The sequence below is a fragment of the Anolis carolinensis genome, chromosome 1 (assembly GCF_035594765.1).
Source record: "Anolis carolinensis isolate JA03-04 chromosome 1, rAnoCar3.1.pri, whole genome shotgun sequence".
NCBI lineage: Eukaryota > Metazoa > Chordata > Lepidosauria > Squamata > Dactyloidae > Anolis > Anolis carolinensis.
In genome coordinates, this window is record NC_085841.1 from 283,851,622 (window position 1) to 283,865,944 (window position 14,323).

The following is a 14,323-nucleotide window of genomic DNA, read 5'->3' on the forward strand; positions in this document are numbered from 1 at the left end:
AAATTTGACTCTGGGTCAATTGACTCTGCTGTTGATGCCTCATTGGCTGCATCTGTCTGCTCTGGCAGGAACAGTAGTGGAAGTTGACACTGGCAGGGGTACTCTCAAAGACAACAGTGACAGCATAGCCAAAGCTTCTACTGTGTAGAAGAAAACATGGTAAACCCCTTTTGAATGTCATCACCATGAAAGCCGTATGATGAGTTAATCCAGAAGATGATCCTCCCAGATAGGAAGGCACTTAGTGAACTAATGGGATACAACAGAGGACAGGTACATGTAGCACTTTGGTTACTGGCTCAACTGAGTTCAAGCCAAAAGAACATTCAGCTGCTGATGGGCTCAGAGGTAAAAGAGAAGGTCCAAATCTGCAGAACACATTTCAGGAACATGGAATGTGAGAAGCATGAATCTGGGAAGGTAGACATAGTATGACAAGAAATGGAATACATACATGTTGCAATGTTTGGGCTGAGTGAGCTAAAGTAAGCAGGAGTAGGACATGGCTTCGATGAATATCTACCAAAGCACATTTCTAATTTGTCTGTTTGTGATTTCTCTTTCTGTGGTTATTTTTATGTTTCTCCCAAGTTGGATGAATTTTGTTGCATATAGTATGGACATACACAAATGACCATACCTCATACTATCCAAAATCATTTGGATCCTGGCCCATTTGAACTGAAGCCACGAACCCTTCTTCTCTGACTGTTGCTTTGCAGCTGTAAAATACATTTGATCTGAAAGCTCTGAAAAGGCAGAGCTATGCCATATTTTGCAGAATGCTGTGAATAAGTAGTATTTAATTCTACACAATGACTCGTGGGCTAGTTATTACATTCAGTGGGCATCTGCTGCTTTTATAGTAAATCACAGGAAGTAAATGGATCTAACTTCTTGCCTGGCAAAATGCAAATTGCCATTAATTACTTACACATAAACATTGCTTATATAAGTTTCTTTCCTACTTTTATAATAAGCCAGAGCGGATGTCCAGTTTTGTCTCTCAACAACCTTAACACACTATGGTAAGTAAATGAAAACTGCTTTACTTCAGCAAACATAAAGTATAGCACATTCAATGGAATAATGCAAAAAGAAACAAGGAAGTCATAGGGCAAACACAGTCTCTGGTAGTCTCCCAAATCAAACAGCTGTCTTACTTTAAAGAAACAGCAATAAATCCAGATGCAGACTCAAAGGAGGCACAAGGAGAGTGAAGTGAAGGCATTAGAGTCAGTTTGTTACCAGCAATAGCTGGCTGCATCTGCTTCTGCTTTATAGCTCTGAGTCCCTGCACAGCTACTAGGGCAGTTCCTAATTATTCAGCTGCATTTCTGGCAGCTAATCTAGCTGAATGACGTCTCTGCTCTGTTTCCTTTCGCCTCCTGGAATAAGGGTACTTGCAAAGTTTCCTCCTCCGATTCCAACTCACCCTCAGATTCATGAACATTTTCCTGCTCCCCTTCCGCCATTACAACGCGGCTAGAACGTGCTCCCCATTCTGCGCCTCTATATTAAACAACTGCTGCTGCTTTTGAACTTACCTCTTGTCACCAGGGCCACTGCTGGTCCCCAACCTCTCCATCGTTGATGACCAGCTTGGGGGGGGGGGAGTTGTATTTCCCCTGCAGCTAACACCACTTCCCTTCGCTTTGAATTTCTCAGGGCCGACCATTGCCCCACGGCCAGCCGCTCTGCTCGGCCTAACCCTGCCTGCCTGCCTGTTCTACTCGTGGCAGCCTGCCTTCCATCTGAGGCTGCTCTTCATCTGTGGCTGGCTGCTTCCAAGGCTGCCAGCGCCTAATCATCAGTGCCTGTTACTTCAGAGGCTTCAAAGGCTTCTACTCGTGCTGCCACCGCTGTTGTTAGAGGCCCCCTTTTTTCCTGGAGGCCTTCTTGTTGCTTCAGCTACTACTCGCCATCCATTACAGTTGCTGTCGTTTCTCACTGCCCAGTGCCTCCCTGACTGCTCAATCATCCTCGTCTCAGCATTGTTGCTGCCTCCGATTGCCCTGGTGCCCTCCAGCGTTTCCACCTTGCTGTTGTAGTTGTACTGCGATTATTGGAACATCGCTATCGTCTGCCATTGCAAAGGTTATTGTTGTGGCCTTTGAGAACTACAGCTCACCATCGCTGCTGGCACTGTTGGGGTTGGTTTTCCACTTTCAACATTGCTGTTCCCCCTAGAAGGCTCTTCATTATTTGCTGGTATGAGGACTTGATTGTTTATTTTATCTATTGATATCCTGGGAGGAGGGCTTTCTATCTAAAAATTTAATCTATCAATTGTAAGACCTAAGGAGTGGGAGAATGAAGATCTGGACCTGTTTACACTGCCATTTACACTGCTATTGCTATTGGACATTGCACTGTTAAGACTTGATCTAACTATTGGCACTTTAATTGCTAACCCTACCCACTGGCTGCACTTTACAGCACAACCAATTTGCACTTCATAGACTCTTATATTACCTGTCTGCACGTCATAGACTCTTGCATACTTGCGCTTTATAGTCTTTTGAGATCTAGAGACCTATGTCTCACGCTGCTCTTCAGCCCCCTGTATCTAGCAATTATGTTTGCACTTTGTGAGGATGGAAGAGGCTGGGGTGGGCTGGAGGGGTTTGAAGATTGTAAGGCAGGGGTGGGAAATGAGTGGAAGGGAGATCCAGTTTTTAATGAAGAGCCATCAAGTTTAACAACTACTACTGAGCCATGGATGGAAGGCAGGAGAGCAAGTTGGGATGGGGGATGGGGAAGTTCCAGTGGTTGGGGGGCCCCATAGGAGTAATAATGGGGAGGGGGAGATATGGGAAAGGGAGACCACTAAATCGGCTTAGGGAATGTAAAAGGGTATTTGTAGATCTAAAACAGACTCCTGGTGAGGGAAAACTGAGTACCCAGGGTGGTGGTCCCTCCAAATTAAGGGTGGTGCTGTTGAATGCCAGGTCTGTTAATGGAAAAAATGAGAACCATCCAGGAGTTAATTCTGGATGAGCGTGCAGATCTGGCATGCATAACGGAGACCTGGTTGGATGAGGCTGGGTGTGTGTGTGTGTGTGTGTGGGGGGGGGGTTAATCTCTCCCAGCTTTGCCCTCCAGGCTACTCTGTGCAGCACCAACCAAGATCTGGAGGGAGGGAAGGCGGGTTCGCAGTGGTCTATAGGGATTCCATCTCCCTGATCAGGTGCCCCATCTTGCAGTCAACCACTTTTGAATGTGTCCACCTGATGGTAGGTGACCGGGACAGAATAAAGATTGTGCTAGTGTACCGACCACCCTGCTGCATGACAGTCTCCCTACCTGAGCTAGCAGGGGTGATCTCAGGCTGGTGGTGGAGTCCTAACAGCTCATAGTGCTGGGGACTTCAACATCCACGTTGAGACCACCCTTTCTGGAGCAGCTCAGGACTTCATGGCCACCATGGCAACCTGGGGCTGTCCCAACAGGTATCTGGTCTGACCCACAGACCTGAACACACATTAGATTTGGTTTTCTGCCAGGGATGGGAGAAGGGTGGCGGTGTGGAAGAGCTGACCATTGCTCCATTTTCATGGACCGACCATCATCTGATCAGGTTTAGGCTTACTTTGCCCCCTAACCTCTGCAAGGGTGAAGGATCAATTAGAATAGTCTGCCCCAAGAGGCTTATGGATCGGGATGGATTCTTGACGGCTCTTGGGGAGTTTCCCGCCACCTTGGTTGGTGATCCTGTCAATTCTCTGGTCTCTCGCTGGAGTGAGGAGATGACTAGGATAGTAGACACGATTGCTCCAGAACGTCCCCTCTGGAATAGCCGAGCTAAACCATCTCCTTGGTTCAACGAGGAGCTGGCAGCGATGAAGCGAAAGAAGAGGAGACTAGAGTACATGTGGCATTTGAAGCCGAGCGAGTCAAACCGAACATGGCTTTGTGCCTTCCTGAGGACATACACTGCGGCAATAGACACTGCAAAGAAATCTTTCTTTGCAGCTAATATTGCATCCGCAAAGAACTGTCCGGCAGAGCTGTTTCGAGTAGTCAGAGGATTGTTAAATCCCACCTCCCAAGATGGGACCCCTGACAATTCGGCAGCCCACTGTGAAGCATTTGCTCAGTCCTTTGCAGACAAAGTTGCTCTGATCTGCTCTGACTTTGACACCATATTAACGGCAGTCTGAGGATGTAACATAAACACCTGCTTGTCCAGTTTTGATTGATTCTTTTCAATTGGTGAAGCTCAAAGATGTGGACAAGGTGCTTGGAGAGGCGAGAGCAACCACATGCATCCTAGACCCCTGCCCATCCTGGATTGTAAAGCAGGCCAGAGGGTTTTTAGCAGAGTGGGTGAAGGTGGTGGTTAATGCCCCCCTTTGGGAAGGCAAGATTCGAGCCAGCCTAAAACAGGTTGTAATAAAACTGCTGTTGAAAAAACCATCACTGGATCCCACTCAATTCGATAACTTCAGGCCTATTTCCAATCTTCCCTTTTTGGGCAAGATCTTGGAACGTGTGGTGGCCTCACAACTCCAGGTGTTCTTGGAAGACACGGATTATCTAGATCTGGAGCTGTCTGGCGGGACACGGAAATGAAACAGCCTTGGTCGACATAGTAGATTATCTACGCTGGGAACTGGATAGGGAGAGTGTGTCCCTGTTGGTTCTGCTGGACCTTTGAGCAGCCTTCGATACCTTTGACCACAGTATCTGGGACGCCTCATGGGTATGGGGCTTGGAGGTACTGCTTTGCAGTGGCTCCGGTCCTTCCTGGAGGACCGTTCCCAGAAGGTATTGTTGGGGAACACCTGCTCAGCCCCACAACCATTTTTTGTGGGGTCCCACAGGGATCAGTACTGTCCCCCATGCTTCATGCCCCATCTACATGAAGCCATTGGGAGAGATCATCCGGAGTTTCGGAGTATGGTGTCACCTGTACGCAGATGATGTCCAACTCTGTCACTCGTTCCCACCTGTCCCTAAGGGGGCTGTTCAGATCCTGAACCGGTGCTTGGCAGCTGTGTCGGACTGGATGTGGGCAAAAAAATTGAAATTGAATCCAAACAAGACAGAGGTCCTCGCGGTCAGTCGTAAGGCCAAACAGGGCATAGGGATACAGCCTGTGTTAGATGGGGTCATACTCCCCCTGAAGATGCAGGTTCACAGCTTGAGGGTTTTCCTGGATTCATCGTTGAGCCTGGAATCCCTGCAGTGCCAGATTAAAACTTGTGCACAAGTTGAGCTCGTACCTTGAGAAGTCTGACTTGGCCACGGTGGTCCACGCTCTAGTTACATCCCGAATAGATTACTGCAACGCTGCCGGGTTGGTCACCGGAGAGACGTACAGGGAGCACACAACTCCCCTGTTATGCCAGCTCCACTGGCTGCCAGTCTGTTACCAAGCACAATTCAAAGTGCTGGCTTTAGCCTACAAAGCCCTAAACTGTTCTGGCCCAGCTTACCTGTCTGAACATATCTCCCCTTATGAACCACCTCGTATATTAAGATCATCTGGGGAGGTGCTGCTCTCAGTCCTGCCTGCTTCACAAGCGCGGCTGGCGGGGACAAGAGACAGGACCTTCTCAGTGGTGGCCCCTCGGCTGTGGAACTCCCTCCCCATCGATATAAGATCAGCCCCCTCCCTTTTGACCTTCAGAAGGAAAGTGAAGACCTGGCTCTGGGATCAAGCTTTTGGATAACTGTGCAGTGCAATAATGGATGTCTAATATGTATAATGACCTCGGAATGGCTTTAGACCACAATGTTTTGGATGGCGTGATTTTCAACTGTAATGTTTTAAATTTTTGTGTTTTAATTTTTTAAAATATTTAATATTTCAAGCTTTAATTTTATATGTGTTTTAGGGCATCAAATTGTGCCATGTGTAAGCTGCCTTGAGTCCCCTGCGGAGTGAGATAGGCGGGGTATAAATAGGGAAAATAAATAAATAAATAAATAAATATTATTATTATCTTTATTTTTATCCTGTCTTTCTCCCCATGGGGACTCAAGATGGCTAACATCTATCCACACTAAACATTTTAAAAAGAGCAAATCAAAAAGTTCAAAAACAATAACAGTGTGGTACAATCAAAAAGTACCATCAGCTCTATGGCTTGTACAGTTTTAGGAAGGACGCACACCTCCCATGTACAAAAGAAAGCAGTCAGTGCCCTTCTCTTTTTTAAAAAAATAACTTTTTTGAAATACAGTATAGTCTCACTTATCCAAACTAAACGGGCCGGCAGAAGCTTGGATAAGTGAATATCTTTGATAATAAGGAGGGATTAAGGAACAGCCTTAAAGCTACAGACAATGCGGTTGCTGTTGCCTGCTTTTGGTCCAAAACTATTTAGTTGCTTGTGATTTCTTTTCTTTTTTTATTTTATTTCCATTATTTGAAATGTATTTGCTGTACCAATGCTTTTGACACGAAATAAATAAGGAAAAGCCAATTATCATCAAATTAGGTTATGATTTTACAAATTAAGCACCAAAACTTCATGTTATACAACAAATTTGACAGAAAAAGTAGTTCAATACGCAGTAATTATATGTTGTAATTACTGTATTTACGAATTTAACATCAAAATATCACAATATATTGAAAACATTGACTACAAAAATGGCTTGGATAAGTGAGGCTTGGATAAGTGAGACTGTACTGTACTGAGAAGGAGGCACAACATCTGTTGGGATCCTGTAGACCAGTTTTTTATAGAGATGGATTCTGAGTCATACACTACACATACTTGTAGAAAGTTACTACTAAAGGAACATAGCTTCCAAAACTATATCAGTACTATGCCGCAAATGAAACTCTTCCTGCCCTATAGGAACACTTTCAACTAGGTTACCACTCTTCAAATTAGAATAGTCCTGTAGGTTAATATGAATGGTGAGGAAAATTGAGAATTTATTGTAGTTGTATTTCTTCATTTGGGCAGTAATTATAGAGTTTACAGTTGCTGTTGTGTACTTTCAAGTTGTTTCCAATTTATGGCAACTCTAAGGCAATCTGTTGCTGGTTTTCTTGGTAATATTTGTTCAGAGAAGGTTGCCTTTGATTTCCTCTGAGGCTGAATGTGTGTGACTTTCCTAAGGGGATCCAAACTCTGGTCTTCAGAGTCCTAGTCTTTACTCCATACTGGCTTCCAGTCCTGAATTGACATAACTTGATGTTATTTCTCCAGAACAACTGCACAAAGGACATTAATCCCAACAGTGAAATTAGGAGAGAGTGATTTGTCCAAGCCTAAATCTGTTGTTCCTTAGTCCATCCTGGTGGTTTTTGTTTCAGTTTAGACTCTTGTCTTGGATGGACCCCAATGTATGCAACCTAGTTTTGAATAAATATAATTTATTATCTGGGGCTGCTTATCTTTGCTGATAATAATATTAGCTCTAAAAGGCACATGCCTTTGGACATGTAGAGAAAGTGCCTTGGCTATGCCTAGTCTACTCACAGACATCACCCTGTTTTTAAGAAAAATGTTTATGGGTGGTTTAAATCTCTACATATTACTTTTATGGATAATTCTTTGCTTTATTTTCATAGTAAAGTGTTGATAAGAGAGCTTCTTTTTTCTAGTTATTGTGTATACCTTTGCCTCAGGGAAGCCTTTAATGCAAATCTAAATTAATTTTGAGACCATTATCTTAACATTTTGCTTTAGATAGCTGATGATATGGTTAATTGTTCTTGGTTTAATAAAAGCAACAAGTAATTTAGAAGATAAGATTTTATGCTGTTGGTGTGCCTGGTTCAGCAAGAAAATTGTTTATATCAAATCTTCTTAAACTGTGGGTCCCGACCCCTTATGAGGTCTCTGTAACTACATGTGGGGGTTGCAAAATATTTGGGAACAGGAAAAGGTTTCAGAATGCCATCTAGTGGCTGTTTTAGATACTTACTTGATATTTTTCAATATGTTCTAAAGCAAAAGCCTCAGCTGTGCTTCATAAAAAAGGAAAATCAGACTGCCTTTTTAGCAAGCTTTGAAAATGCTGATTTTGCTTTTCAGTTTCAGAAGTACTTCCATTTACATTTTGATTCTAAAAAACTTAAGTTGTGTTTATAAAACATACTCAATCCTCACATATAGAATTTAATTGGTTTGATTTTAATTTTTCACTTATTATTTGTTATATATCTTTTAAATTGTTTTTGGATATTGTATCATTTATTTATTTATTACAACATTTATATCCCGCCCTTCTCACCTGGGAGGGGACTCAGGGCGGCTTACAATAAACACACATATAAAAATTATACAATACACTATAAATCAGATTAAAAATTATTAACATATATCAACATTCATAAAAACATGTATTGGCTACTACTCTGAGTAGTAACTGTTTGATGCTACTTTAATTATCATGGCTCATTGATGCTATGGAATCCTGGACCTTCCAGTCTGGGGAGGAACTTTGGTTCTTCCTTGTGGTCTCTGTGGCTGGATCTACACTGCCATAGTTTCAGAATGCAGGTCAACTGCTTTGAACTTGATTATATGAGTTTTGCATTGCCATATAATCCAGTTCAGTGCAGTAAATCTGCACTGTAATCTGGCAGTGTAGATGGACTTGTGACTCACAAAAGTGGGTTATTCCTGCCCCTTGTGCAGGTGCTATTTGGAAACTTCTAGAGCTCTTGTAGCAGAGTTAGCCTGCCCCCAGTTAACATGCTGGGAACCTCTTCGCTATACCCCTTGGAGCACTACAGCTGTTCTAATATCTCTTGATTTCAAGATTTCTTAGGTAAATCCTTCAATTTTTAAACTGTGTTAGGACAAATCCTATTGTTCATCCATATTAGAGTAGTTCTGTTGAATTAGTTGTTGAATAATGAGTCAATTCATAAAGTCCAGTGATCTAACATATCTACTTTATTTGCGACTTGCAGCAGAGTTCAGGCCTTTGATTCCAAATTTCATATTGAAAGGCACCTGCTGAGCTCAAAGTGAAGAAAATACACTTGGATGTTCCCAGGGAGCCGCTTTTGTTTTTGTCATCTCATCCAGTCAAGGCTGTTTTAGAACATCTGCCAGGTTTCACTCTAGCACTGGATAGAGTAGCTGATAGTCTTTATGGATGTGGTTTAATTATCCAGTGACACCTATAGCTTCTGGAAGTATAGGCTGCGGTTATTCATTTATAATGCAATGTGCATTGTTATTAGTGTCTGTTCTTATGGGTGGTACAGTGGCAACTTTGCACTAACAGACACTGTTCATGTTCATACCAGGTGGTACACATTCAGGTTTCTCTGATCCCTCCTTCATAATGCAGCATCCCTGTGTGCCAATTGCCAATTCTCTTTAGAAGGTTCATCAAACATCCAGGCATAAATGTAGGATTTAGGAATTCATGGCATATTTTAGAGTGTTTGGAGGGAGGAAGATTTATAAAAAAGGTCTCGCTATGCATTAGAACTGTTTGTCAATACTGGAAAATCCTCTTTAGATAAAACATATTGCTACCTTTGGAAGAGATGTCAGATCTGGACACCCCAGAATGGTGTTGGTGTAGGGTGTGATGCCATCTATATACTAATTTAGCATGTGACTTTTTATTTTGTAAAGTTTTTTAAAATGAGACAATGCTTCCACTTAAAATCACTTTTTGTTATTGGTGGTATTACTTGAACACAGAAAATGTTCAGGACTGTTTGCTTGTGGATGACTAATAGATAGCAAGGTAAATAATGCGTTAGCAGAAAAGTGGTACTGTATATATGAAAAAAAAATTTTGTGCATATGAGAATAGATGCATGCTAATGGGATAGATTGCCCTCACCGAATACTATTTCCTCATTCACCCCTGATGTTCTAATGTGTATTGACTTAAATCAGTGTGGGAATGTAACAGCTTCTAAGTGTATTGCTGAATTTTCATGGTCTGCTGGCTGTGTGGTATATACTGACAAAAAGTGCCTTTTTACAATATTTTTCCCAAACAGTTGTGTTACTGTGAAAGAACGGTTTATTTTCCATTCAAACAGATGCTGCATTCCAGTCATGAATGAAGTAATTCCTGTGTGAGACATAAAATACTGTGGGGATTTTAAAGTGTTCTTTTGAGATGCACATATGTAAAATGTTTTTCTTAGAGCTCAGTTCATAAAATGGTGTTTCAAACTGTGTGTGTTTGGGGGGGGGTGTTTCTGAAAGAGTGGGAGCATGCTTCTACTAAAATATGGCTTTCACACATATCTATTTCTTTGTGATTGTTAAGGTACCTTCATATTTCCTTCTGCTTAGTTGAATGAATGCATATGCATTCCAAAACGGGAAGGGGCTTTTACAGCCATCTACTTGAGGAAACAATCTGACTTGGTTAAATTAAGGTGACAAATAAAAAAATGTGAAAGTCAAAGAAGGAAATGAGTTTTGAACCCATGTTTTTTTTCCCTGTCTGATACCTGCATTGGGGTGTGAACCATGTAATAGATTATGTTGGATGACAACTGCAAGCATTGATTATGCTGCCCAAGGTTACTAGGATTTGCAGTTTAACAACATCTGGAGGATCACAGTTTCTACAGTAAGGCATTTTCTTTCCTCTCCCTATGCTGTCATTTTCTAGAACGCTTGTGTTTGGCCTGTTTCAGACAGAAATAACCCAAACAATCCATTTTTCAAAACTCTACCGGAGTGGACATGCCAGCTGTTCATTCTTGTATCAAAATAGTGCCAAATCTGCAACTTTCACAGTTGCTATTTTCTAGTGTTTGCTAAAATATCTCCCATTCATTTCAGTCATTGAAGCTTGCTAATCTCAGCAGCAGCAACAAAAATCTGTTTAGCACAAATTGTTGGCAGAGGAGTTTGAGAGAAGAAAGCCAGTAAACAGTAGGTCAATATCTGTCATACTACTCACTACCTTTATATTTAATTGGGGAAAAACTACCAGTACATTAATAATAAACTTCAAGCTATGAACTACACTGCATTATGGTATTTCATCCAGACAGCTTTATGATTGTGTTCCCTGTATGTACATCAGAAAGTCTTGCAATTTTTGGAATTACTTTCTAAGTTTATAGAATCATAGAGTTGGACCATCATGGGCCATCCAGTCCAACCCCCTGCAATAATATTTTGTAGTAACAAGTTCTGTTTAAGTGACAGATTGTTTCAGCAAAAATGATACATGCAAGAGCAGTACAAACTCAGTTTCTCGTGTTAGTACTTATGTTTTCTATCTTTTTTTTTTTTTGGTGTCAGGAACAACGTGAGAATCTACCATGTGTAAATATATCTGTTAATCTTATAAACCCAGGGGTTTAAATTGATGGTGGATATCTATCATAGTATTGGGGAAGGACAAGAGTAATATGATGCATTAAAAGCTGAGAACCTGATGTGTTAGTTTCTTGAAATAATAATGAATACCATAGGTACTCATAATAGTTAAACTGAAATTGTGGTGTGGTGGAGTTTGATTCCCAAAAACTTGTGTTATGTTTTTAAGATTAAAGCTAAGCAAGGCTGCAATTTTATTTTTATTTTTATTTTGGAGAAGCAGTTAACCCTCATAAATAAATACTTCAGTAGTATTCTAGCCTCTTGTGCTCCCCTTAGTAAGCCTCTCATACAATTAGCAATGGTGCACATAAGGAAAAATACTCTCCAAAGTTTGGCATGCTGTAAGAGGAAACAAACAAATTGCTTTGCATACCTATCAAGTAGGTACTTGCCTAAGTTTGCAAATGCACTAAAATTGAAATCTGCTTAAAACTATTACCTTGGGGACTTTCACATACATTCAGTAGAAAAGTATGAATGTGGTAGAGCCGAGGCATGTTCCTGCTATTCTTGTCAGCTATCCCAGAAGCTTCACTTGCCTAAGGGGTTTTATTTTATCAGGTCTGAATGCATTCATTTATATACCTTTGCTACATTATGAATGCCTGAATGCTGGGTGGTCGTGTATCTTTTAAAAGTGAATAACTACTATTACTACAAGAGTCGCTTTAGGGGTATGCTAGAGTTTGTATACACATTTCTCATGATTATTGACCGAAGAACACAGAGATGCTATAACTACGAAAACATAGAAAGCCCATTTAGGCAACCATCTTGGGAGCATTAGCTGAGAATTAAGTACACATTCGGGAAGCCTGAACATTATTTCACTACACGTTATATGTTGCATCTCATAAGGGCAAACATTTCCTCACAGCTTGATAGAACAACACAGAAAAGCAAGTCAATAATACCTCTGTTATGTCCAGCCTTTAATTTTATATTTCTGTATCATGTTTCAAAGCATCTTACACAAAGCATGCCATATAAAAAGTTAGCTTGCTTTTTTATTCCTGTTTAGTATGGTGCTCAATTTTCCAAGAAAGAATAAATGAATTAGGCCTTAAAGGACAATGTTTCAGCATGGAGTGCTCCTTGCCAAATTCCAGCCAGTCATATTCTTTTCTAGGATATTGCATTATATTTTCTATATTCCCACCTTCTGTTCCCAATAGCCAGTCATCAATCCAAGCGTACTCTCTTAATGGACTTACTTTGCCTCCATATTTGTTTGGTTTTGCTTTTGTTTTTTTAATTCTACAAGCTATGGTTCTGCTGCTAAGCTTTTTTCTTTTTTTGGGGGGGGGGGGGGAGGTACATGGCCAATGCCATGGCCTTCTGAAAACGAGTTCACTTTTTACCCTAATTGGAATTCCAAATAAAGTAGACCCAGTGAATCAGTAGGATTTAGATAAGTGTTTATTTTAATCATTCAAGATTTGATTCAGAGGACTTGCTGTTGCTAGGTTCGGTTCAGAAGCTGGATTGACTCCTTAGTGTGTATTTGTGTGTATATACTTTTATGGGCGGTATCTGGTGTCTTACTTCATTACAGCTACAGCTTATAACAAAGAAAATAGTATAAAATCAATTTTGTGTGATTTGGACCATAAATAGATCAAATGGTGAAAATAGGCTATTAGAAATTGTTTTTACCAGATAGCATTTTCCATGATCACATTTTCCATTATCACAGAAATAGCTGCTTGGATAGAAGGCTGCCAATGAATATTAGATGCTGTAAGCTATATTGTAGAGGAAGAAATTAGCCAGAACCACTTTTCTGTATTCCTAGTCTAAGAAAACCCCATGAAATTCATGGAGCATATGTTAAGGAGTAACTTGAAAACACACACAGACAGCTACTTCAGATTTGTCTTCAGATGTAGTAGCACGTTTGCCTGATCGATGCATTCTACCTATACAACTGATTTTTTTTCTTTCCCACATTTTAGAGATATCAGTATGAACAATATAACAAGATTACCTGAGGATGCATTCAAGAATTTCCCTTATCTTGAAGAGCTGTAAGTATTACATCTTAAGATCGTTTTATAGTGAAAAGACTGAATGAAGGTTGACTGAAAAATGCATTTAAAATAAAAAATTGTTTGCAGAGAATTCACTGCAAACAAAGAAGGCATTGTACTTACTGGTTAAAAAATTTTTTAACTTCAAAGCAAACTTGCCAGCTACATAGGATCATTTTAATTGTAATTATTTTAATTTTGATTGTGCAGTGATGACATAGTTTAATTATGGTGTTATCCAAAGATAACAAGAGAACCCATGCAATTTCAACTGCTTTAAATGGAGTGGTGTAGACTGATTTTATAGCTTCTATAAAATGTATTGCAGCACAGTGCTTCCCGTCAGCCAAATTTAGGACAGATGCAGCTGATGTGAATAGGTGGAAGAGAAAGGTCAGGATGTTTTGAGACAGAATGCAAAACTTTATAGGAAAATGCATTGTCTTGCTCACCATGTAAGCATTGGGCTTTGTTTGGAGATCACCAGGTATTCTGTGTCCTTAAATATTCCACATTTGGGGATATTTCTTCCTCAAGTTTGTGCCCAAACTGAGAACTGTGGGCTATACATGGAGAGAATAGGTCATGTTGTAAGAGGATGAGAAAGAAATTTTTGTACTATCCCTTTGGGTTTTCCACTCATTGACATAGAGCTTCCCATCTGTTTTTTTAATGCAGAAAATGTAATATTTTACAATATCAGCCAATTTCTATGTGTGTTACATCTTTTCTAAACCAGACCTATCCATCTGTTTTTTTTTTATTTTAAAAAAACAAACAAGCTTGCAAGCACTTATTTTTACGTTCTTAAGCTTTAGTCTAAACCAGTGGTTCCCAACCTTTGGGCCTCCAGGTGCTTTGGACTTCAGCTTCCACAATTCCTAACAGCTGGTAAGCTAGATGGGATTTCTGGGAGTTGAAGTCCAAAACACCTGGAGGCCCAAAGGTTGAGAACCACTGATCTAAACAGTAATATTGGAATGGGGTCTGGATCTTTGAGTA

General features: G+C 40.7%; 1 protein-coding gene across 1 annotated transcript in view; it reads left to right on the plus strand.

The window, feature by feature from the left end:
- The window catches only part of lgr4 (leucine rich repeat containing G protein-coupled receptor 4), a 118,626-nt gene that overhangs the window by 42,966 nt on the left and 61,337 nt on the right, over positions 1-14,323 (plus strand). The window contains exon 2 of the mRNA XM_003225628.3: positions 13,247-13,318. Coding sequence (XP_003225676.1) covers positions 13,247-13,318 — 72 coding nt within the window. The remainder of the gene's footprint in view (positions 1-13,246; positions 13,319-14,323) is intronic.